We start from the raw sequence: 24,953 nt of genomic DNA, 5'->3' as shown, positions 1-24,953 counted from the left end.
TATTCCCGAGCTCTTCGCAATGCTAAAAGCCGCGGAGGTAGAAATCAAGAAGGAGCATCAAGTGTTGATGGTTAACAAGACCACCAGTTTCAAGAAAAAGGGCAAAGGGAAGAAGAAGGGGGACTTCAAGAAGAACAGCAAACAAGTTGCTGCTCAAGAGAAGAAACCCAAGTCTGGACCTAAGCCTGAGACTGAGTGCTTCTACTGCAAGCAGACTGGACACTGGAAGCGGAACTGCCCCAAGTATTTGGCGGATAAGAAGGATGGCAAAGTGAACAAAGGTATATGTGATATACATGTTATTGATGTGTACCTTACTAATGCTCGCAGTAGTACCTGGGTATATGATACTGGTTCTATTGATAATATTTACAAATCGAAACAGGGACTACGGATTAAGCGAAGATTGGCTAAGGACGAGGTGACGATGCGCGTGGGAAATGGTTCCAAAGTCGATGTGATCGCGGTCGACACGCTACCTCTACATCTACCATCGTGATTATTTTAGACCTAAATAATGAAAGATATGAAGCGTTCCTACTCCATCGAGGGAGCCGCGTGGTAGTTTATATTGATGCGTGGCCGAAGCCTGGCTTGACGTACAAGGTTATGACAGAAGGAGTTTGGGTAGAATACAAGAGAAGGAAGGAGGTTGAGATTACAACTCTATATTCTAACACCCTCCCTTAATCTCAACTAACCTAAGTTAAGATTACTCTTGAATTCTTCAAATGGTCTTGCTGGTAGTGCTTTTGTAAAACCGTCAGCCACTTGATCCTTAGAAGGAATAAATCGAATCTCAAGTTTCCTTGCTGCAACCCTTTCTCGTACAAAGTGAAAATCAATTTCTATGTGCTTTTTCCTGGCATGAAACACTGGATTTGCAGACAGATATGTTGCTCCCAAATTATCACACCATAAACATGAGATACGATTCTTCTTGATTCCCAATTCCTCAAGAAGTGATTCAACCCAAATGATCTCAGCAGTTGCATTAGCCAAAGACTTGTATTCAGCTTCTGTACTTGAGCGTGACACAGTAGCTTGCTTTCTAGCACTCCAGGAGATAAGATTAGATCCAAAGAACACTGCAAAACCTCCAGTTGATCTTCTGTCATCACTACATCCTGCCCAGTCAGCATCAGAGAATGCACTCACAAGAGAAGAATTAGACCGTTTGAAATGAAGTCCTATTCCCATAGTATGTTTCACATATCTCACAATCCTCTTGACAGCTGACCAATGTGCAGAAGTAGGTGCATGAAGATATTGACAAACCTTGTTGACAGCAAATGAGATATCTGGACGTGTGAGAGTTAAATATTGTAGTGCTCCCACAGTACTCCTATACTTTGTACTCTCCTCCTCTTGAAGTGGCTCACCCTCATATGCTGAGAGACTTTCTGGGGAGGATAAAGGTGTAGACATTGGCTTGCAATTTTTCATCCCCATGCGAGACAGAAGCTCAAGAATATATTTTTCCTGATTTAGCACAATACCATCTTGAGTTTTCTTGACTTCAATACCCAAGAAGAAATGCAAATCACCTAGGTCCTTCAAGGCAAACTCTGAGCTCAAATCATGCAAAAGAGCATTAGTAGCATTTTGTGAAGAACTTGCAACTATGATATCATCAACATATATAAGCACAAAAATGACTACTCCTGCCTTGTTATAAATAAACAAGGATGTGTCAGCCTTGGAAGCAACAAAGCCAAGATATTTTAACTGTGAGCTCAATCTGGAATACCATGCTCTGGGTGCTTGCTTTAGACCATAGAGTGCTTTATCAAGCTTGCAGACATACTGTGGCAATTTCTTACTCTCATACCCAGGTGGTTGTCTCATAAACACTTCCTCTTCCAGAACACCGTGCAGAAACGCATTCTGTACATCTAGCTGCCTTAAACTCCATCCTCTGGATACAACAATGGCTAACACAAGTCTGATAGTTGCAGCTTTCACAACGGGACTAAAGGTGTCCTCATAGTCAATGCCATAATGTTGCTTAAAGCCCTTTGCAACTAGACGTGCCTTATATCTGTCAATGGAGCCATCTGCCTTCTTCTTAATTCTATACACCCATTTGCAATCAATAATATTTTTACCTCTCTGATTTGGTACAAGATGCCAAGTCTTATTCCTCATGAGCGCAGAATACTCCTCATCCATTGCCTTTTTCCATTTAGGATCATCAAGTGCATTCTTCAACGATGTTGGTTCTCCTGAAATACACAACATTCCATATGGTATAGTTCCATCTTTCCTAATTTTAGGATTCCGTATACCTTTCTGTAGCCGGGTCATAACACGTGAAGAAACCTCTCGCTGCACCGCTGGTATACTTGCCACAGAAGATCCAGGAGAATCTGCTGATGCAGTAGACTGATTTGTCGTCATATGCGCAGGGGATCCTGTGGCTTCTGGTGTGGCTGCCCCTCCTGCAGGCACTGGCGCAGAGGATCCGCCACCCGACCACGACTGGAGGCGCGCGTGATGCGGAGAGGATCTGGTCCCGCCGCTGGTCCCGTCTGACGCTGGAGCGCGGGGCGAGGGGGATTCGGCCCCGCTGCTGGTCCCGCCTGAAGCTGACGCGGCAGCACGGGAGTGGCCCGCCCTGGATCCAGGACTGGAGCCATCAGGGGCTTGATCCGAGGCGGATGCGGTCGCGTGATCCGAGATCTGCGCGCATGCAGGGGTGGCAGGCGCCGCCAGATCTTCTTCGTCATCTGTGCCAGCTTCGTCTCCTTCCTCAGCATGAAATATAGGATCAAAACCAGCCATATTTTCGAGATCTTGGTCATTTTGAGCACCGTTTTCTCCAGGGACCTGCACAGGCATAAGAGAAAGACTAGTACCAGCAGGAATATCATCACATTGGTTAGTACAATTGTTGTCGCCCCCATGATCAAAAGACCGAAGATGTGAAGGAAGAAGAAGAATTTCTTTGCGGAGAAGTGCACCAGCATTAGGATGAAGGGATGCAAAGGGAAACACGGACTCATCAAATACAACATCTCTGGATATATACACCCGACCAGTAGGAACATCAAGGCACTTAACCCCTTTATGCATGGGGCTATAGCCTAAAAAGACACACCGTTTTGAGCGGAAAGCGAGTTTGCGTGTGTTGTAAGGCCTAAGATTGGGCCAACAGGCACAACCAAAAATACGAAGAGATGTATAGTTGGGTGTGACACCAAGAAGTCGTGTAATGGGTGTTTCAAATTTGATAACTTTACTTGGAAGCAAGTTGATGAGATATGTAGCAGTTAAGAATGCTTCATCCCAAAATTTAAGCGGCATGGAAGCATTTGCTAACAAGGCAAGTCCCATATCAACTATGTGACGGTGCTTTCTTTCAGCGGATCCATTTTGTTGGTGAGCATGAGGACAAGATACATGGTGTGATATGCCAAGCTTTTGAAAGAAAGAATTTAGTTTTTCATACTCACCACCCCAGTCACTTTGCATAGCAATGATTTTAGAGTTCAATTTCCGTTCAACAAGATTTTGGAAATTGAGGAAAACTTGGAATACATCAGATCGCTTTTTCAACAGATAAATCCAAGTAAATTTACTATAGTCATCAATAAAACTTACATAATAGGAAAATCTACCAACTGAAATAGGAGCTGGCCCCCATACATCTGAAAAGATAAGTTGTAAAGGGGCAGTAGACACACTAGTAGAAATTGGGTAAGGTAATTGATGACTTTTTGCTTGTTGACACGGATCACAAACTAACTCACTACTAGGCTCATAAGAGAGTTTATTTTTGCTAAGAACATATCTAACTATGACTGAAGATGGATGACCTAAACGACTATGCCACCTTGATGTAGATAGCTTGGTGACAATATTTGCTTGTTTATTGGACCATGAAGATGATGATGATGATGATGATATGAGTGGGTAGAGTCCTCCCACGCACCGTCCTCTAAGAATGACTCTCCTTGTTTTCAAGTCCTTAACCAAGAAAAAATAAGGATAGAACTCAATAAGAACATTGTTATCAAGAGTGAATCGATGAACGGAAACAAGATTTTTAGAGGTTTGAGGAACATGCAAGACATTGGTCAAGTGTAAATTTTTCACGGGGGTTTTAACAATTGAACTGCCAATGTGTGTGATATCCATACCAGAACCGCTTGCCATGCGAATTTGGTCGCCTCCATTGTACTTCTCCCGCATCGTCAACTTGTCAAGTTCACCTGTGATGTGGTTTGTTGCTGCACTGTCGGCGTACCAGTTGGTGTCCACACCATAGGAGGCTGCATGCGCTTGCTTTTCTTCCTGGTCGTTTTCTTCATAACGCCACCAGCAAACTCGTGCACCTCCTGGATGGTGTCTGTAGCATATCTGACATTCTGGATAGTCATGTTGTTGCTCACGAGCCTGTTGTTGCTGTTGCTGTCGAGGATGGCCTCTGAATCCGCCGCCTCCATTGGAGGAAGACGACTGTCGGTCACCGCGGTCACCACGATCACCAAGGCCACGACCTCTTCCTCCACGCCCGCGAGATCTGCCACGGGACTGGCCACGGCCTCTGTAGACCGCATTAGCGGATGAATAGAACCCGCCTGAAGATGAGTCACCTAGCATCTCCATCCTTTGATCAAAGGCAGCAATCTAGGCAAAAAAGATCGTCGGCTGTGATGATGTTTTTGACAGCGTCGATCGCCGCCACCACGGGGTCGTAGTCGCGGTCCAGTCCGGCCAGAATATAGTCCACCATCTCCGGATCAGATACGGGACGACCTGCAGCAGCTAGTTCATCCCCAAGACTTTTCATCTTCGCCATATACGCCGAGCTTGACATCGAGCCCTTCTTGGTATTGGTGATGGCGATTCTCAGATTAGTAATCCGAGACTGAGATTGTGAGGCGAAGAGATTTGTCACCGTAGTCCAGAGCTCAAAGGTGGAATCTTTCCCAACAACTTGTGCAAGAATTTCTGGAGACATGGAATTGAGAAGGTATGGTAGAACCTGCTGATCTTTGGCGATCCAGGGTCCATATAGGGGATTCGGCTCTAGGGCCGTGGTCTTGTCTGCCTTCGTGATCTCCACCATCTTGGGTGGAGCGGCATCGGTGTTGTCCAGGAGCCCCGTCACCTGCGCGCCTCGCAGGGCTGGGAGGACCTGCGTCTTCTAGAGGATGAAATTACCTCTTGCGAGCTTCTCAGACGGCGGTGATCCAAGGTTGAGGGAGACACCGGCGGAGGAAGCCATGGAGACGATGATGTGTGGTTTCTAGGGTTTTGGATTGTGGCTAGATGTATGAGAAGAGGTGGCTCTGATACCATGAAAGATATGAAGCGTTCCTACTCCATCGAGGGAGCCGCGTGGTAGTTTATATTGATGCGTGGCCGAAGCCTGGCTTGACGTACAAGGTTATGACAGAAGGAGTTTGGGTAGAATACAAGAGAAGGAAGGAGGTTGAGATTACAACCCTATATTCTAACAAATAATTGTTATTTGGTGCCAGCGTTGAGCATGAACATTATATCTAGATCTTGTTTGATGCGAGACGGTTATTCATTTCAATCGGAGAACAATGGTTGTTCTATTTATATGAGTAATATCTTTTATGGTCATGCACCCTTGAAGAGTGGTCTATTTTTATTGAATCTCGATAGTAGTGATACACATATTCATAGTGTTGAAACCAAAAGATGCAGAGTTGATAATGATAGTGCAACTTATTTGTGGCACTGCCGTTTAGGTCATATCGGTGTAAAGCGCATGAAGAAACTCCATACTGATGGGCTTTTGGAATCACTTAATTATGAATCACTTGGTACTTGCGAACCGTGCCTCATGGGCAAGATGACTAAAACGCCGTTCTCCGGAACTATGGAGCGAGCAACTGATTTGTTGGAAATCATACATACTGATGTTTGTGGTCCAATGAATGTTGAGGCTCGCGGCGGGTATCGTTATTTTCTCACCTTCACAGATGATTTGAGCAGATATGGGTATATCTACTTAATGAAACACAAGTCTGAAACATTTGAAAAGTTCAAAGAATTTCAGAGTGAAGTGGAAAATTATCATAACAAGAAAATAAAGTTTCTACGATCTGATCGTGGAGGAGAATATTTGAGTTACGAGTTTGGTTTACATTTGAAACATTGCGGAATAGTTTCGCAACTCACGCCACCCGGAACACCACAACGAAACGGTGTCCGAACGTCGTAATCGTACTTTACTAGATATGGTGCGATCTATGATGTCTCTTACTGATTTACCTCTATCGTTCTGGGGTTATGCTTTAGAGACGACCGCATTCACGTTGAATAGGGCACCATCAAAATCCGTTGAAATGACGCCTTATGAACTGTGGTTTGGCAAGAAACCAAAGTTGTCGTTTCTTAAAGTTTGGGGCTGCGATGCTTATGTGAAGAAACTTCAACCAGATAAGCTCGAACCTAAATCGGAGAAATGTGTCTTCATAGGATACCCAAAAGAGACTATTGGGTACACCTTCTATCACAGATCTGAGGGCAAGATTTTCGTTGCTAAAATCGGATCCTTTTTAGAGAAGGAGTTTCTCTAGAAAGAAGTGAGTGGGAGGAAAGTAGAACTTGATGAGGTAACTGTACCTGCTCCCTTATTGGAAAGTAGTTCATCACAAGAACTGGTTCCTGTGATAACTACACCAATTAGTGAGGAAGCTAATGATATTGATCATGAAACTTCAGATCAAGTTTCTACTGAACCTCATAGGTCTACCAGAGTAAGATCCGCACCAGAGTGGTACGGTAATCCTATTCTGGAAGTCATGTTACTTGACCATGATGAACCTACGAACTATGAGGAAGCGATGATGAGCCCAGATTCCGCAAAATGGCTAGAGGCCATGAAATCTGAGATGGGATCCATGTATAAGAACAAAGTATGGACTTTGGTTGACTTGCTCGATGATCGACAAGCCATTGAGAATAAATAGATCTTTAAGAAGAAGACTGACGCTGATGGTAGTGTAACTGTCTATAAAGCTCGACTTGTTGCGAAAGGTTTTCGACAAGTTCAAGGGGTTGACTACGATGAGACTTTCTCACCCGTAGCGATGCTTAAGTCTGTCCGAATCATGTTAGCTATTGCTGCATTTTATGATTATGAAATTTGGCAAATGGATGTCAAAACTGCATTCTTGAATGGATTTCTGGAAGAAGAGTTGTATATGATGCAGCCAGAAGGTTTTGTTGATCCAAAAGGTGCTAACAAAGTGTGCAAACTTCAGCGATCCATTTATGGACTGGTGCAAGCATCTCAGAGTTGGAATAAACGCTTTGATAGTGTGATCAAAGCATATGGTTTTATACAGACTTTTGGAGAAGCCTGTATTTACAAGAAAGTGAGTGGGAGCTTTGTAGCATTTCTAATATTATATGTAGATGACATATTATTAATTGGAAATGATATAGAATTTCTGGATAGCATAAAGGGATACTTGAATAAAAGTTTTTCAACGAAAGACCTCGGTGAAGTTGCTTACATATTGGGCATCAAGATTTATAGAGATAGATCAAGACGCTTAATAGGACTTTCACAAAGCACATACCTTGATAAAATTTTGAAAAAGTTCAAAATGGATCAGGCAAAGAAAGGGTTCTTGCCCGTGCTACAAGGTGTGAAGTTGAGTCAGACTCAATGCCCGACCACAGCAGAAGATAGAGAGAAAATGAAAGGAGTTCCATATGCTTCAGCCATAGGCTCTATCATGTATGCAATGCTGTGTACCAGACCTGACGTATGCTTAGCAATAAGCTTGGCAGGAAGGTACCAAAGTAATCCAGGAGTGGATCACTGGACAGCGGTCAATAACATCCTGAAATACCTGAAAAGGACTAAGGATATGTTTCTCGTATATGGAGGTGACAAAGAGCTAGTCGTAAATGGTTACGTCGATGCAAGCTTTGACACTGATCCGGACGAATCTAAATCGCAAACCGGATACATATTTTTATTAAACGGTGGAGCTGTAAGTTGGTGCAGTTCTAAACAAAGCGTCGTGGCGGGATCTACATGTGAAGCGGAGTACATAGCTGCTTCGGAAGCAGCAAATGAAGGAGTCTGGATGAAGGAGTTCATTTCCGATCTAGGTGTCATACCTAGTGCATCGGGACCAATGAAGATTTTCTGTGACAATACTGGTGCAATTGCCTTGGCAAAGGAATCCAGATTTCACAAGAGGACCAATCACATCAAGAGACGCTTCAATTCCATCCGGGACCAAGTCCAAGTGGGAGACATCGAAATTTGCAAGATACATACGGATCTGAATGTTGCAGACCCGTTGACTAAGCCTCTCTCACGAGCAAAATATGATCAACACCAAGACTCCATGGGTATTAGAATCATTACTATGTAATCTAGATTATTGACTCTAGTGCAAGTGGGAGACTGAAGGAAATATGCCCTAGAGGCAATAATAAAGTTATTATTTATTTCCTCATATCATAATAAATGTTTATTATTCATGCTAGAATTGTATTAACCGGAAACATAATACATGTGCGAATACATAGACAAACACAACGTCACTAGTATGCCTCTACTTGACTAGCTTACTAATCAAAGATGGTTATGTTTCCTAACCATAGACATGTGTTGTCATTTGATTAATGGGATCACACCATTAGGAGAATGATGTGATTGACATGACCCATTCCGTTAGCCTAGCACTTGATCGTTTAGTATATTGCTATTGCTTTCTTCATGACTTATACATGTTCCTGTAACTATGAGATTATGCAACTCCCGTTTATCGGAGGAACACTTTGGGTGCTACCAAACGTCACAACGTAACTGGGTGATTATAAAGGAGTACTACAGGCGTCTCCAAAGGTACATGTTGGGTTGGCGTATTTCGAGATTAGGTTTTGTCACTCCGATTGTCGGAGAGGTATCTCTGGGCCCTCTCGGTAATGCACATCACTATAAGCCTTGCAAGCAATGTAGCTAATGAGTTAGTTACGGAATGATGCATTACGTAACGAGTAAAGAGACTTGCCGGTAACGATATTGAACTAGGTATTGGATACCGACGATCGAATCTCGGGCAAGTAACATACCGATGACAAAGGGAACAGCGTATGTTGTTATGCGGTTTGACCGATAAATATCTTCATAGAATATGTAGGAGCCAATATGGGCATCCAGGTCCCGCTATTGGTTATTGAGCGAGAATAGTTCTAGGTCATGTCTACATAGTTCTCGAACCCGTGGGGTCCGCACGCTTAACATTATGATGACAGTTTTATTATGAGTTTATAAGTTTTGATGTACCGAAGTTTGTTCGGAGTCCCGGATGTGATCACGGACATGACGAGGAGTCTCGAAATGGTCGAGACATAAAGATTGATATATTGGACGACTATATTCGGACACCGAAAGTGTTCCGGGTGATTTCGGAGAAAACCGGAGTGCCGGAGGGGTTACCGGAACCCCCCGGGGAAGTATTGGGCCTTAGTGGGCCTGAGGGGAGAGAGAGGGCAGCAGCCTAGGAGGTGGCGCCCCCTCCCCCATGAGGAGTCCGAATTGGACTAGGGGAGGGGGCGCGGCCCCCCTTTTCTCTCTCCCTCTCCCTCTCTTTCCTTCCCCTTCCTCCTTCCTAGTGGGACTAGGAAAGGGGAGTCCTACTCCCACTAGGAGGAGGACTCCCCCCTCCTTGGCGCGCCCCCTAGGGCCGGCCGGCCTTCCCCTTGCTCCTTTATATACGGGGGCAGGGGGGCACCCTAGAGACACACAAGTTGATCTACGGATCGTTCCTTAGCCATGTGCGGTGCCCCCCTCCACCATATTCCACCTCGGTCATATCGTCGTGGAGTTTAGGCGAAGCCCTGCGCCGGTAGAACATCATCATCGTCACCATGCCGTCGTGCTGATGGAACTCATGCCCGACGCTTTGCTGGATCGGAGCCTGGGGATCATCATCGAGCTGAACGTGTGCTGAACTCGGAGGTGCCGTACGTTCGGTACTTGGATCGGTCGGATCGTGAAGACGTACGACTACGTCAACCGCGTTGTCATAACGCTTCCGCTTACGGTCTACGAGGGTACGTGGACAATACTCTCCCCTCTCGTTGCTATGCCATCACCATGATCTTGCGTGTACGTAGGAATTTTTTTGAAATTGCTACGTTCCCCAACAATCTCTTGACTCCGATGCTGAGTTACATAATATCTGAACATGAAAAAGGCAAACAATGCAAAATAATATTTGGCACCCAGGTAATTTTTGAACCCTGAACCATAGGAGAATTGCTGTATAGAATTTTCATATGACTAAAGTATATGTACAAAGAAAGAAAAATGTGAAAAATACAAAAAGCCTCAAGCTCAATCAATTCCAGTTTGGGGAAATCCATTTGAAACAACACTAGCTGGGATGAAGATCAATCCAGTTCTTGAAGTTTGTCACATCATGCTTGCTTTTGATTCTATGGAAGATGAGAAGCAGATCATTTATAAGCAATGTGTCCAAGCAGTGACATTGGGTAGGCCATTCTTGAATATTTTCTGAATTTATTTGTATTCAAATATTCCAACAACCCTTGATGATTATGTCAAAAAAAAATTGCTAGGCAGATAGACTTTATCAAAAATGATATCATCCAACATAGAAATACCTATGTTTCTATAAAAACAAATGTTGTGCCGACAGGCTAGAGCAAAAGGGCTGTCACAAAACAGGTGCAATGAAGTTTCTTTCGTGTGCAAAGTGCAGAGCACGCAATTATATGAAGGAAGATAAAAATGTTTTCTCTGCAGCAGATTCCTTGAGTTTACTCTGTCATTTAACATCATCTGGAAGAATTTTTTGCGCGTGGTGGTAGCACTTCTCAAGAGATTTTTGAATATGAAATGAGCTGGAGGACCCTGTTGCATGATCTTATACATCTGAATAGATGAGTAATTAACTGCCTTCCATGGATAGGTCTACTTGTCATGATGCTTTGCAATTTGTTGTTGAAATATCAACCTTAGCTCTTGACACTGTTGATATGATTGTAAGGACATGGGAGTATGAAAGTTATTGATTTCATGATCTTCTTTGAAACAATCTTTGTCAGAAACATTTGCATTCCTAGAAAAGGAGTATACTTCACATAATCTTTGTTCAAAAATATTTTCTTCCATGTTATCATGCTACAGCATGACAGTGTTGCCTTGTCCTAGAGGGCATCTGGGAACCCTCTTGAATTCTTGGATTAACTTGGTTATGCACTTCCACCATAAGGACCCTACTGGTGTGCTGCAAATTGATCCGTTGAGGTAGTATGTGTCCGAAACAAGTTTAACCCAGGGAAGATCATCTTTGTTGTGAAATTTGTGCAAGTGTTTCATCAGAAGACATCCGTTGTGAGAGGCCAAATCTAGTAGTCCCAATCTTGTTTGATGTTTGGGGAGACGAACATTATCCAAAGCAATGTGTGGCATTGCCTGTGCCTTCCATGCCATATTCTCTCCAGAAGCAATGTTTGAGGTATTTATTAAGCTATTCAAGAATATCAGTAGGTATTTATTTATCTGTAGGGACATGAGTACCATGCCTCTATTTGAAAGCTATGTATAAGATTGTTGTTTTGGTTTGACGTTCTTTGTGTTCTATGCCTTGCTCATCTTAAAGCATTGCAATATGATTTCTACTGTATTTCATTGTTGCTTTTGATTGCAGAAATTTGGCATTTTCTTCATCAAATTTAATAAATCTTATAGTGGCCCTTTGTTTTCGGTATGTATCCTGCTAGGTAAAAGATTAAGAAGATATTCCTTTGCAATAGTTTTTCCATTCCATTCAACATTAGACAGTGGTTTTCGGCATGCAAGCGCCCGCAAGACGTGAATTAAGTCTAGCATGAAAAACCAAAGTAACAAAGATTAGTGTACTTTGGGCCTCGTGGCGATGCGGACGCGTCTGCTTGCATCCCTAAGTGGTTTGAATTCTCCTCGTGTGTCGTAAAAAATGATAATGAAATTTGAGGCTTGAATTGCAAGAAAGCTGAGAAAGATTTTAGACCAAAAATTTCGGTAAAAGACACAAACTTGACCTCAGGGCGAAACTATTTCACAAACTAAATTGGTTTTGAAAGCATTTCATCCAGCAGACCCCTAATGTGCAGCTCCTGACAGCAGGGCGCTGCACTCTACCGTGCAGCACCTAACACTCAGGCGCCACACCTGTGAGCGCCTGATGGCTAGCCGCTGCACTACACTGTGTAGCGCCTAGCTCTAAGAAGTTGCACAGTAGAGTGCAGCACCTAACTCTCGGGCTCTGCACAAAAGGGTCAGCGGTGTGAAATTTTTTCAAAAACAGTTTAGCTTGTGAAATACTTTCGCTCTGAGGTCAAATCTGTCAATTTTGCCAAAAAATTCCTTTATTTTGGGGTACTTTTTTTGCGGAGGGAAAATTTTAATCCTTAATCTCTCCAGAAAAATTACCATTTTTACTTTTTGTGATAACTAAGTTGTTGATTGTTTTTTAAAAATAGCTACCCGCTTATTCCAAACGTTTTTTGCTATCACTAAAATAAAACAAAGAAATACCATTCATCTCGCTATACACACATATACCGTGCTAGCGGCTGCATGCACGGGAACAAAAGAGCGTGTTATTTTCCAACCTCCAAGCAGCTAATTCTCTAACGAACTGTTGATGTCAATCGGATTAAAAACGAGCAAGTTGCGTATAAGACGCATATCAAAAATGCTAGACATACAAAGACTTACACGCTTTTACACGCTCCTTCCAGCTAACAACCAATCACAAACCTTTCCCCCCTTGATTTTTAGGGGGTGGACCGCCCCGCTCACCTATTGACCAATCAAAGTTAACTATTCTAGAAAAGCCTGTAAATGGTTTGTACATGTAGCATTGCCGAAGACCACATGGTCGATGTCTCGGCGACGGCTTTTAACGTACCCTCCCCCTCCTCTCTCCCTTCAACCATCCCCCCACCCCCACCCCCTACGATCGATCCAGCTTCCTCCTACCTTCCTCTCTCCCTCTCCAATCTCCATCTCCGGCCAGAGCCTCGCCACCTACATAAGCAAAATCCGGAGGCATCTATCTTTAAAGAAGTAGAGCAGAAGAGAAGAGCAGAGGCGGGGAGTGAGGAGAGGTATAGCAGAGGAGACGTGTAGGGAGATGGAGGTGGCGGTGCCTGTCATGGCGCCGAGCGCGCCGTGCAGCCCAAGAACCGCGGCTGCCATGGGCGGCGGCGGCAGCCACCTGCCCAGCTACTGCTACTTCTTCTCCAGCGCCCCCACCAGCCCGTCCAGGGCCAGCAGCTACGCCGCGGACGAGCAGGGCGACGCCGCCACGTTCGACTTCGCCTTCGGGTTCAGCGGGCAGCTCAGGGAGTCCACGCCCATCCTCGCCGCCGCCGACGAGCTGTTCGAGGGCGGCAGGATCCGTCCGCTCAACGGCCCGCGCTCCAGCGGCAGCGGCCTGCTCGCCGACGAGGACTACGCATCCCTCTCCGTCTCCCCCCGGTCTCCGAGAAGAGCGAGGACGATGTCCGCGGTGCGCGGTGGCGCAGGGGATCGGGCGGAGGTGTCGGCCGATCAGGGTCAGACGAGGGGCAGGTCCGGCCGGCCGGCCCCTGCGTCGTCCTCGTCGTCGGGCGTGTCGTCTCGCAGCAGGAGGGCCACGCGGTCTCTGTCCCCGTACAGGGGCGACCCGATCGACGACGAGTTCTGCTCCTCCCCACCCTCCCCCCGCGGCGCCGCCTCCCTGATGCGCGGCTGCGGGAGCGGCAGCCGCAAGTGGCGGCTCAAGGACCTGTTCCTGTTCCGCAGCGCGTCGGAGGGCCGCGCCACCGCCGGCAAGGACCCGCTGCTCAAGTACAGCATGCTCAAGAGCGGCGGCGACGCGTCCATGCGGAAGGGGAGGGGCTCGGCGGCGTCGGCCAGCGACATGGCGCCGTACACGGTGAGCCGGGCGGCGGCCGAGGAGATGCGGCGGAGGACGACGACGCCGCTGCCGTTCCACCGGAACAGCCTCTTCGGCTACTTCAGGTCCAACCCGGCCATCCACTCCATCAGCCGCAAGCTCAGCAGCTACTCGTCGTCGAACTCCAACCGCGGCCGGAGCGCCACCGCCGCCGCCAACTGACGGCCGACGACGCAGCTCGCTCGCCCGCGCGCACATGCATGGCGCTGGCTACTTTGGCAGTAGGAAAAAAAAAAGGAAGAGAACAGTTTTTATTCGTTTGCTCCTGCTTGGTTTGCTCTCCTGATCTGTATTCTTTCTTCATGTGTGAATCACCACAAAGGTTTTCATACAAGTGTAGATATGTACCTACGCAGCACATGCAACTCGCAAATTCTTTGCAAATTTTGCCCGAAAACTCAAGCACGCCTTGAATTTCATTTCACCGGAGTCCAACTCGTTTTGCCAGAGCTGTGCTGCTAATTCCCCTGAGCGATTAGGCGACCAAACCCTGCATCGGCACACGTATATGAATTAATCTAATGAAAAACCAGGGAGGACGCAGCGCGGCAACATGGGGATACTGTTGTGGGATTCCGTCGGGGTGTGTGAGCGTGATGCTGCGTGCATGCGATGCGATGCGATGCTCGGTGGATCGATCGATCGGCCTCGGCGGCAAACTGCTGACGCCCTGAGCTGTTGCGGGGCGTAGTATAATGGTTTCAGGTACACTGCGAACTGTCACAACTGTTTCGTCGAGCTCACCGCGCCACCGCGGCGAGCGACGGACGGAATAATCCGGGTTAAGATAAGCTGGCGGATCTGACATTCCCAGAGTTTAAAATTGATGGGGATTGGATGATAGTAACCGGCATGATTAGAGCCTTAGAGCTAGACGAGATGAGCTGAGGTGTTGATGTGTTTGTTACTAGTGGTAGCGTAGAGACTTGCTCGTTCGGTGATGCAAGCAGGCGCATCACCCATCTGCCTCTCCAAAGATTCTCATCTGAGCTTTTCTTGCAAAGATTCTCTTTCTTCTCAAGTAGACAAGTAGTGAGTAGTAATTTTCTCTGGCCTGGATTTCAGTTGTTGAATTGTCGGTTGATTGGTTGGGACTGTGAAGTTTAAGTGTTTATTAACTGAACACCACTCGTTGGAAGAAGATACGACACTACTGCCTGGAATGCACGTACTATACCGGAGCAGACACCATTGATGGTGATAATCCTCGTGTTGGACGAATTTATGTAACAGTGATTAGACATGAGAGTGAGACATCATCATGAACGGTGCTAATCTCTTGTTTTCCCGCAGCAAATTAAGCAGCTGTGGCCATGTGGGTAGGCATCAGGCATAATTAAAGGTGATGTCAAGTCCACAGAGAAAGGCAAACAAAAAAGAAACACGACTGCAGAGGGGAATAGTGCCACTTACCAGTAGAAATGCAGAAGAACTTTAAAAGAACTGAAGTGCATAACTCTGGATTGCCAGTTCTGATTTCAGAGAGGTGTCCCAAGTCAACACCTACCAACAGCTCCCGGCCCTACCTTTTGACACAATGTTTGTTCCTTCGTTTTGAACTCGCGGCTTGTGGCAAAGAACAAAGGGGACCCTCCAATAATAATAGGCCACCACTATAACAACACGTCTTTAGAAAGAAAAGAAATCACCGTCAGTTCTGATTACACATCACTAAGATTCACCGTCAGTTGTTGCTGGTCAGTTCGCAAGTCGTTGGCCCGTGTCGGTTTTCTTCATTTCTCCTTCTTATTTTATCGTATTTGGTTATGTGCATCCTCACTGTCTCGATTAGGTCCTAAAATTGTGACGGTGCAGATGTCATAAGTAATTGATACTGTTTTGATATTAATATATACTACCTTCTAAAAAAAATAGCCTACTAGTTTATTTTGTCATCAATTATTCACCCAAGCAAAAGGTTTGGATTTCGGCGAAACAATGACTCAATTAAGAAGTGTCGTCGTGATGGATGTAGTCAGGTTGTGCAACACTGCAGCTTGAGGGTGAGCGCGAGTACGTTAGGGCCACGACCTCGGAAGGTGGTGTCAATGGTGGAAAGTCGGGGCGGCATCCCCAAAACTTCGACGGGTTCAAGGACATTTTTTTTTGTCATGCGAGGACAACGTGCCATCGATGTTGGTCGACGACCTGCCATGGGAAGCTTATGATGCATTGTCTCATGGGATGTTTGCTTCTTCATACGCGCCTAAGAGCCCCCGCTCTCCTAATAGCGGTCACGACCTCTTGTGTACGATGGTAGTAGGAGGTTGACTAGCTTCGGTGGTGTCGTTTCTCAGATGCAGAGATCGGAGTTCCAAGAGCACTCCTAGATTATTCGGCCAGGGGTCAAAACACTTAAGTCACTTCTCAGATGCAGAGGTAATTTACCGAGGTTCAGGGCACCACGAGGTGTAATCAGGGACGGGGCTGCCTTATTGGCATTGATGTCAGTTGACCCCAATGAAATTTGAAAATCCTTTACTAATTTGGTACTAATCACTAACATTTATAGAAGGACGAACCCACAGCCAAATACATGACCCCGCCATACTTTTTTTCTAGCTTCGTCCCTCGGTGTAATACTCTGCTTCTACTTTGTGTGTTCTTGCTTGTGTGTTGAGAGACAGAGAGAGAGAGCTCTTTTGTTTACAACGGGCATAGAGAGCTCCAAATGATCTAATGGGAACCTCCCTAGGGAACGGTTTCAAAAGCAGTGCTGCTATGCACACGATGGTTTTAGACGATTTGTGCACCATAGTGCATATCCATTCGTTCATCTGTATCACCGAAGGGTAGCAGACGGCCAGCACTCCCGTCGTGCAGCTGTCGTGCATGCCTTTGTCGTCTGCCAAGCAGTTTCGTTTCAAAAGTCCCTTAGATAGGCCAGAGAGGACCATACTAATGGTGATAATTGCGCCTCAAGGGCGCTGGTCCTTTAAGGCATGTGCACGAAGACTTTTCGGTTGTTATCAATAAGGCCAACCATCTCCGGTAGGGGAGTGGGCGTTTCGACGAGTCGTTCTGGTGGCGGTAGAGATCGTGTATGGTGTAATTCTTATTGTGTTTGAGATGATTTCTACTTCTAATAAACTTTTATAATAGGTATGAACCTTTTTTGCATAAGGAAAGAAAGAATGAATATATGGTCTCAAAGTGAAGTATACTCCACAGAGTTGAACACACGTTTGGAATTATTATTTTTCAAAAACAGTCTCTTTCTCTTTTATCTAAGAACAAAAAATGTCAGAAACTGGGCGAATATTATGCTGGAGATGAAAAGAATAATTGTTCTTTGCTTCGACGTTTGATACTCCCTCTGTAAAAACATATGAAAAACATTTAGATCACTAAAAACGCTGTTATATTTTTTTTGAAGGGAGTAATTTACGGAAAAACTAACGCCCACACGTGTGGGTGTTTGCAGATCGCCCACACGCCTCCATCACCATTTATTTTGCCACGTATGAATAGATGACATCAACAGAGATCTTTTTAATTTTCGGCTTAAAAATGTTTTATCTTCTAAATAAAAAAGCGAATTAAAAATCCGTGTTCACCATTAAATCCGCCTCGACAAGATCTTCAAAACTAGACCCCATGTTGATATGTTTCGACGATTTTTTTTCCCGGAAGTTGCCATGATGTTTACACTATAGTTGCCATAGTGCTTAAACTAAAGTTGCCATGTGTCAATTTTAGTTTGTAGATCGTGGCAATTTTAGTTTTTCGATGATGGCAATTCCAGCACTTTGACCATGAAAATATTTTTTTATTGAATCATGGCAATTTTAAGTGCCTGTATCATGTCAATTTTAGTTTATGGTGCATGAGAAGTCTAGTTTCTTAATTCTCCATTTTATAATATGTTAAAATTTACTTTTAAATGTAAAAGAAAATAGTTGAAATATATCAATGACAACTTTAGTGTAAATATCATGACAATTCATGTGCAATAGACATGGCAACTTTTAACACACAAAAAAATTCGCCGAAATATATCGATATGAGATCTAGTTTTGAAGATCTCGTCGCGAGGGATTTAATGGTGAAAACGGATCTTCAATCGGATTTTTCATTTAAGAGATAAAATATTTAAAAACTGAAAATCCGAAAATATTCTCGCATGCATGCATGCGATGACGTGACAATCTATTTTGCATTAGAGACGTGTGGTGCGTCTTCTTTCCTGCCACACGTGTGGCAGTTATCGACGTCCGTAATTTATTGGTATGTCAACGACTCTTTGCTCAATCTACTTCACTTGCTTTTATCAATATATTGGCCAAATTACGAGCAACCAAAACTTTAGCCACACCTAAATACTTGGCAGGACAAGGCTAGCCAAGAACCAAACACACTGATAGTTCACCCTCGTTCGTGACATACTCCAAGCAGCATCGATCATTATAACCACACGCTCCTACTAGCGTTTGCTTTGACGTTGGGACTACGAAGCGGCAGAAAGTACAGACACCTTCTGATTTTTTTGTTTGGAACTTGAACCTTTGGAAACCTAGGAGGGACCTAAAAAGGCCAGCAGAGAATCAAATCCAACACACCCGTCGCGATCATCATCGCCATCAAAGGAGTGCAACGCATAGTAGGAGGCATGTGTTCAGGGTCCAATCCTGTCGGGCAAGGGAACAGCTGAGCTAAATTACAGGCTAGGTTTGGGCTGCACAGCTTGACATGATTCGTAGCCGCCGACCTTTCACTGCTGCGTCGACACAACACGCCTTCGATACGTGCGCATGCAAAAGCACATGACACTGCTGCTGCAGCTTCCATGGCTCGGCTTCTCCTTTGCCACGCAGCCGTGGCCTGTGGTGGTGCATGACGGCGAAGCGGACGCGTACAGGCAAAGCCAGAGTGTGTGATCGTTATCGTGGAGCGTGTTTTTTTATCTGAAAAAAAAACATTGAGAAGAAAAGTGAATGCTTTCGATTGCCGTTTAGAGCTTGCGAATTAATTTTCGAGTTGCTTGAATATCTTAAGATCGAGGTGATAGGCGTGATTATGAAAAATAGATCGGATAAGATACGGTGTTTGACTCGATCACAGTCGGGCGTTTGTGGAGGGTGGGCTCACTTCACGTAGGCCCGTGGTGCGAAACCAACCGGGGAGAGCAGAGGGTTGATCAGAGTCGAAAACATTGACCTCGTGCACAACGTACTAGTACGTGCGCGCGGGCGCGACTGTGGGGCGCTGGTCAGCATACGCAGCACAGCACGCATGCGCACTGCACCGGCGACTCGGCTACAGCCCCCGGGACCGGGATGGGACCCGCCCGACGCCCGAGGCGAACAGGGTCGCATCGCGCACGCACCTGCCGACCCCACCCGCAAGCTTCGTGCTTCCCACAAAAGTGACACGCACGTATGATGATGCCCAAGGAATTTTGGCTCTCACAACACTCATGAGTGTGAGGTGCATGTGTTTGTTGGATTAGACTTGGTTAGATTTCACTCTCTCTTTTCGCCACCACGATCGAGCTCGCTGTAAAAGCTCCCACCGCACAGGACACTTGCCGCAGCGTCTACTTGATGATCTATTCATCGCGACAGCGCACGAACCCTCCGCCACCGGATTTTTACGAGTATTAGCTCGACGCTAAGCAGTAAACGTGCGTATTATTCAGACAGTTTATTATGAAGATCTTGGGCCGGTCGTCGGTCAACCGGTCGATAATAAGTCACGGGAGGAAGGGGCATCGCGTCGAATATATACAAGCGTAGCAGATGGAGAACTGACAGGAGACATGGTGCCGTCACAGGTACAGGTGTATGTATTGCCAAAGCGAAATGTCGACCATGACCGAGTCCTTGTTGTGTCCCCCGGCATGTGCTCGGGGAAAAGTTCACGGTTTCAGACTGTATACAATACTGAACTGTGAACTCTACTCAACTGAAATGTTTGGTGTAGGCTGACGGCCATATCCGCCACAAGACTGGAGTAAGCAATTTGGTAATACTGCCATTTAATTTTTTTCTCAGAATCGTCATGTGATGTTTCAGAAAATTTCTACTTGCAGCAGATAAGTTAGTCCATTAATGAATAGATTCAGAAAATAAAACTAGCAGATAAGCCCATTTATGAACCCATTCAGCAAAGGAATGAAGGTATTTCTCAAGTTTTCTTGTTTACTCTCAACTTCACAGTTGCGCCTTCCTGTTGTTCTCTGAGGCATGTCTTGGAATGTCCTCACAAACATCCGTGTCAATTACAGTGGCCGTCACATTTTCCACAAGACAGGCATGGAAATGTGCAAAATCACCTCAGCGAGCTGGCAGGGTTTCCACATTTCTCACTAGTGACCACTAATCAAGTGTTCAACCATGCAACTGTCATCTGACAAACTACCCTATCGAGGAAACCCATGACTACCACCAGAATATCTGTACTGCGGCATCACATATGCCCCATCTGGATGACGGCGGTATATAGTTTGCGACGTGTGGAATGGTGGAAATACCACCGCACGTTGATCAGGTGGAGGTTCCCTGAAATAACCAGGCGCGCGCCAGCCAGCCGGTGCTGCATATGGGTGTCCGAAAACCATTGCAGGGTTTGGACATGAAATTGATCTGTCGTCCATATGATGTTGCCAGGCATTGCCAACTTCGCGCAATGGAGGTTGCCAGGCATTGCCAACTTCGCGCAATGGAGGTGGCCGCTGGGGCCTCTCGGAGAAAGGACGATGTATCCCAGCTGAATTTCCAGGGTAAGCCTGCCGATGAGAAGCTGAACCTACACCTAGGCGCCTTCCTTCAAACTGATCATGGTTGCCACCAACAGTGTTTTTTTGCTTCGAACCGGCTTTTCCTTTACTCACCCTAGCCTCCGTGTTACGCAGACCATTGTTGACTGGTGCTGTTCGCAGGTTTTTCTGCGGGATGGCATGATTTGTCTCCGTGTTGGCATTTAGCTGAGAACTGCTAGTGCTGGTGCCAATGTTCTTATCCAGGGGGGCAGAATTTGTCTTTGCCTTCCGATGATCACCAGTGTGGTTTTTCCCGGAAGGCACTTGGTGCTCTTCTTTTTGAACTTTTTTGGCAGGATGATCAGAATTGGAGGTTTGCATAGCACGTTTTCTGCCTTTAGTGATATTGGATCCACCATCAGGCCCTCCAGGTTGAGACTGATGCTTTCCTTTTTCCTTCGATTTCTTGCCCTTAAGAGCTGAAAGAAGGATAGATACAAAAGGAAGGGGGACAAAATTAGTCTGGCACCTGGCAAAGCAAACATATACCTTCAAAACAGTAGACTTGGAAACTCGAAAGAAAATTGAGGAGACACAGGTTGAATCACACAGTAGCTTAGTGAAACAAATGACGTGTTATGCATACATCTTTCGTGGGCAACAACAGACAGCTCATCTTGCAAAAGCTAATGTACGTGTTATGCTGTTCTATGTAGACAGATTTTTAATTGATTCCTTAGGAGGAACAGCTGGTTCTACAGTGGAGTTTTAAGGATCCCAGTGCCAGTCGATTAGACCAACCCAAACTTTAGAGTTTACAGACACCAAATCAAAATTCAAATAAGAAATGGTCACAAACTTCTGGTGTTTGTACTGTCTAACCATCATCATAGAAGTCGTTAGCATACAGTAAGGTTCAAACTTCAACATTGAATAAGGAAAATGTACTACATTCTAGAAAAGATGTTTTTTAGGGCAGAAAAGTGGATATATATTAAACAAATACAACAGCTTTTAACACGATATCTCCTTGATTGAATACTAACCCACATATGCAATAACATCACTGAGTTCAGAACTGGGATAGTACTAACAGCGAAATATAATCTGTCTCAGGAACAACCAAGGTTGTGTTGCCAATAGAATTTACCGTGTCCTCTAGAATTACGTCTATTTGAAGCACGGACACGCCTTACAGCATCTCCTCTACTGTGCTTTTCTTCTAGAGCCTTCAACCTATTCGCTTCATTCGCCCAAGCCTAGAATTAAAACAAAAGAATTGCTACATGAACATGAAAATCATATGGGGCCATCTTGTGACAAGGTCAATATATCAATGCATAAGTACACAACATCTGAGAATTGTCCGAACATCCTCAAAATGGTGCATGTGTAAAATAAGCTTCACTTTTCCCATTTATGTTGGTGTGGTTAAAAGCTACTCCCTCTGTTCACTTTTATAAGGCTTTGTAGTTGTTTCAAACAGTGTGCAAAACAACACAATTTTACTTGTCTGAAACGACTTATAAAAGTGAACGGAGGGAGTATAATTCATGCATATCCAAACAGCAGAATGGATCAATAAGATTATATGTAGCTATCTCATACGAGTAGTATGAAAGGCAACATAAACTTGATAATTGGTATGCACAGATCCATAACATTCCAATAGCACAATATCTAAAAAGACAGCATAGACTGAATAAGTATGATTAAGTGCATGCGTTGGATAATATTGAAGTGTTCCAATATCAAAAATGTGATTTACAGAAACTAGTGTAAACTAATTCTGGTAAAGAGCAGTTCCTACCTGACGGAAAGTCATCATTCTGTATAGATTGCGTCCTTTGACAAGTAGCAGATACAAAGGTGGTAATTTTCCTACTCCTTTGCTCCAGAACACTTGAATCTATTGAATTGAACAACTAACATAGTCAGAAAGGCCATAATAAGAGAAAAAAAACACAATAGCAGTACTATATCATTGAATCGATCCTTACAGTAAATGTGTGTTGCTGCTTGTCTTTACCATAACTTTCCTTAATAACTTTCCCAGCTACTATTCGCTTCCCCATACTTTTTGAGAGCCTTTTGCCACTGTCATAACAAAAGGAGAGTCACATTACCATTCCAAAGAGACACTGGATGCTCTAGTGCAAGAAACACCAATGAGTACCTTTTCTCGTGAACCTTTTGTTTGAATAAGACAGTATCACCTCGACAGACATCGCCTAATTCACAGACCATGGTCAACTGCCTTTGATAATTTTGTATGCAGATAAGAGAAAGTTTCCATGACAAGTGGGATCTCACCTTTACAGTTAATACAAAAGGATGACCGGGGATAAATCTTCTCTGGATCTTCATCTTTGAACCTATTTCAGAAATGCCGCATCACCAAATAACAGGGGATTTTGGATTAAAGAAAAAACAAGAACGGAAATAATAATGCAGGGAGTGTTTTTTAAAATGTGACTTCCGATATCAAATGTAATAGCTATTCGTCCTGATAGTTGAGGACAAGCACCAAGTACTGTTCATGACTAGGACATATCTAATAACGAACCTATGATGCAGCATTATTCTTTCGACACAAGTTTCTATGTCCCCAACTTGGGGAAGACCATTATTCTTTAAATATGCTTTGCACTCCGCCAACTTAATACCATCCAGGTTTCTCCCTCGTACAAGAAAATATTGATCATTATATTATGTAGGAAATAAGAGAGTAGTCTCAGACATAAGGACCATGATGTTCAATAAATTCATGTTTTGCTCTGGAACAAACAGAGCAAAAGCAAGGTCTAGCTATATCGTATAGCACTGTCCTAACTTCTACCATCTCAAACCTGACAGAAGTCGTGCCAAGGATTCCAGCTCAATTCAACCACTGGTTTATATTGAAGTTGGTCCTGCCAATTGCTCATATCCATTTCAACAACTATTCTGCCTGTATTTCAAAACAAACTATAGATGTCTACAAAAATATCTACATAATTTGGAAATCCTATTTCCTCAGGTGAGGCTGTGATACTCAATATCACTACGAGGCAGACCACATTCTGCGACTAAATTCAGTTGTACTAGATTCCTCTAACCAGCATGTTATCAGATTGAGTTTCCCCTGGATGTATCCCACCATGAACAACGCTAATTCTCAACAGCTAACAGGGTTCCAGCGTGCAGCAGCATCCACGGTGTCCAATATCACTCCAGGAAGACTATGTTTGGCGACGTGATTGAGTTGCACTAGATTTTATAACTTGATTGAGTCGCACTAGATTTTACTAACCCACAGGTGCTCACAGATTGAGTCTCCTCTGGATGCAATCCATACTACGAAGCTACTTCCTGACAGGGTTCCAAGCTAACAGTATGCAGAACTATCTACAAGTTTATCAGATCAACAGTGCCAAGCACATGCCACGTTTTCCAAAAATCAAACAGCAATTAGCACTATCCACGATTTCCAATTCCACTCCAGATTTTCAAAAATCTCGCCTGCTTATAGAACGCAATCATACGAATTACGGCCGAGAGCAAACGAGAAAGGGATAGAGGTGATTACGGCGGAGGAGATCGGCGATTTTTGTGCAGGCAGCCTCGCTCCGATCTGCGCCGGGTCGGTCCGCCTCCGCTCCCCCCTCGTTCCCAGCGCAGCCGCCTTCCTCATCGTCGTCCTCTTCGTCTTCGCTGTCGCTGTCGCTGATGTCGACGTAGCTCTCGCCGCTATCGCTGATGTCGACGCAGCTCTCGCCGCTGTCGCTAATGTCGATGTAGTCTTTGTCGCTGGTGGGCTCGTCGCCGTCGTCCTCATCCTCCGACCCGGACTGTTCGGATCCGCCGGCATCGGAATCCGAGGAGATGTCGATGGGCGCGTGGCGCTCTTCCTCATCTGCCGCCGCCGCCGCCGCCGCCGCCGCGGCGGCGCGCCCTCTTGTTACCGGCATCGCGGCGTCCTTGGGCGCCTCCCGATTGCCTTCCGCCGCGCCGCCGTACCGCCGCTTGCCCCTCGGTCTTCGCGTTTTTCCCCTTTTGTTTGCCTCGGAGAAAAATGGGAAGGCGGATTTATATTGCCTTGTCAGACCAGCAACGTCTACAGCCTCTCCACAAGTAGTTCCAGAAATTCAAATTTTGAATGAGCGGCCGTTGGGTTGGGACATTTGGATTGACATGTTCCACTTCCACGCAACACCAGCAGCTCATCACAAGGCCTCAACGGCTCAGATCAGAGCTTATCTTGCAAATGCCATGGTAGCTGTTTTGGTAACCACTTCATCCGTCCCAAA

General features: G+C 45.1%; 2 protein-coding genes across 2 annotated transcripts; one reads left to right on the top strand and one right to left on the bottom strand.

The window, feature by feature from the left end:
• Positions 1-12,955: 12,955 nt before the first annotated feature.
• LOC119362956 lies at positions 12,956-14,383 on the top strand. Its single transcript, XM_037628238.1, has one exon. The coding sequence runs from the start codon at positions 13,158-13,160 to the stop codon at positions 14,124-14,126; it is 969 nt and encodes a 322-aa protein (XP_037484135.1). The 5' UTR covers positions 12,956-13,157; the 3' UTR covers positions 14,127-14,383.
• A 5,584-nt stretch (positions 14,384-19,967) lies between these two features.
• On the bottom strand, positions 19,968-24,746 carry LOC119362955 (zinc finger CCCH domain-containing protein 62-like). Its single transcript, XM_037628237.1, has 8 exons — positions 24,234-24,746; positions 23,231-23,349; positions 22,978-23,039; positions 22,841-22,895; positions 22,665-22,761; positions 22,475-22,573; positions 21,815-21,923; positions 19,968-21,143 (listed from the first exon to the last, which is right to left on the bottom strand). Exons 1-8 carry the CDS (start codon positions 24,612-24,614, stop codon positions 20,326-20,328), a joined length of 1,740 nt encoding a protein of 579 aa, XP_037484134.1. The 5' UTR covers positions 24,615-24,746; the 3' UTR covers positions 19,968-20,325.
• Between the last annotated feature and the right edge of the window lie 207 nt (positions 24,747-24,953).

This window comes from Triticum dicoccoides, chromosome 2B (assembly GCF_002162155.2).
Source record: "Triticum dicoccoides isolate Atlit2015 ecotype Zavitan chromosome 2B, WEW_v2.0, whole genome shotgun sequence".
Lineage (NCBI taxonomy): Eukaryota > Viridiplantae > Streptophyta > Magnoliopsida > Poales > Poaceae > Triticum > Triticum dicoccoides.
This window is presented reverse-complemented; position numbering and strand designations above follow the sequence as displayed.

What these genes read in the sequence shown, in the direction of transcription:
- LOC119362956 (XM_037628238.1), top strand. Translation starts at nt 13,158, where the DNA reads ATGGAGGTGGCGGTGCCTGTCATGGCGCCGAGCGCGCCGTGCAGCCCA.
- LOC119362955 (XM_037628237.1), bottom strand. Translation starts at nt 24,614, where the DNA reads ATGCCGGTAACAAGAGGGCGCGCCGCCGCGGCGGCGGCGGCGGCGGCG. An exon ending in CAAAAGGTTCACGAGAAAAG is followed by an intron (nt 22,762 to 22,840) that starts GTACTCATTGGT and finishes TTGTTATGACAG; the next exon opens with TGGCAAAAGGCTCTCAAAAA. An exon ending in AGCAGCAACACACATTTACT is followed by an intron (nt 22,574 to 22,664) that starts GTAAGGATCGAT and finishes TCAATTCAATAG; the next exon opens with ATTCAAGTGTTCTGGAGCAA.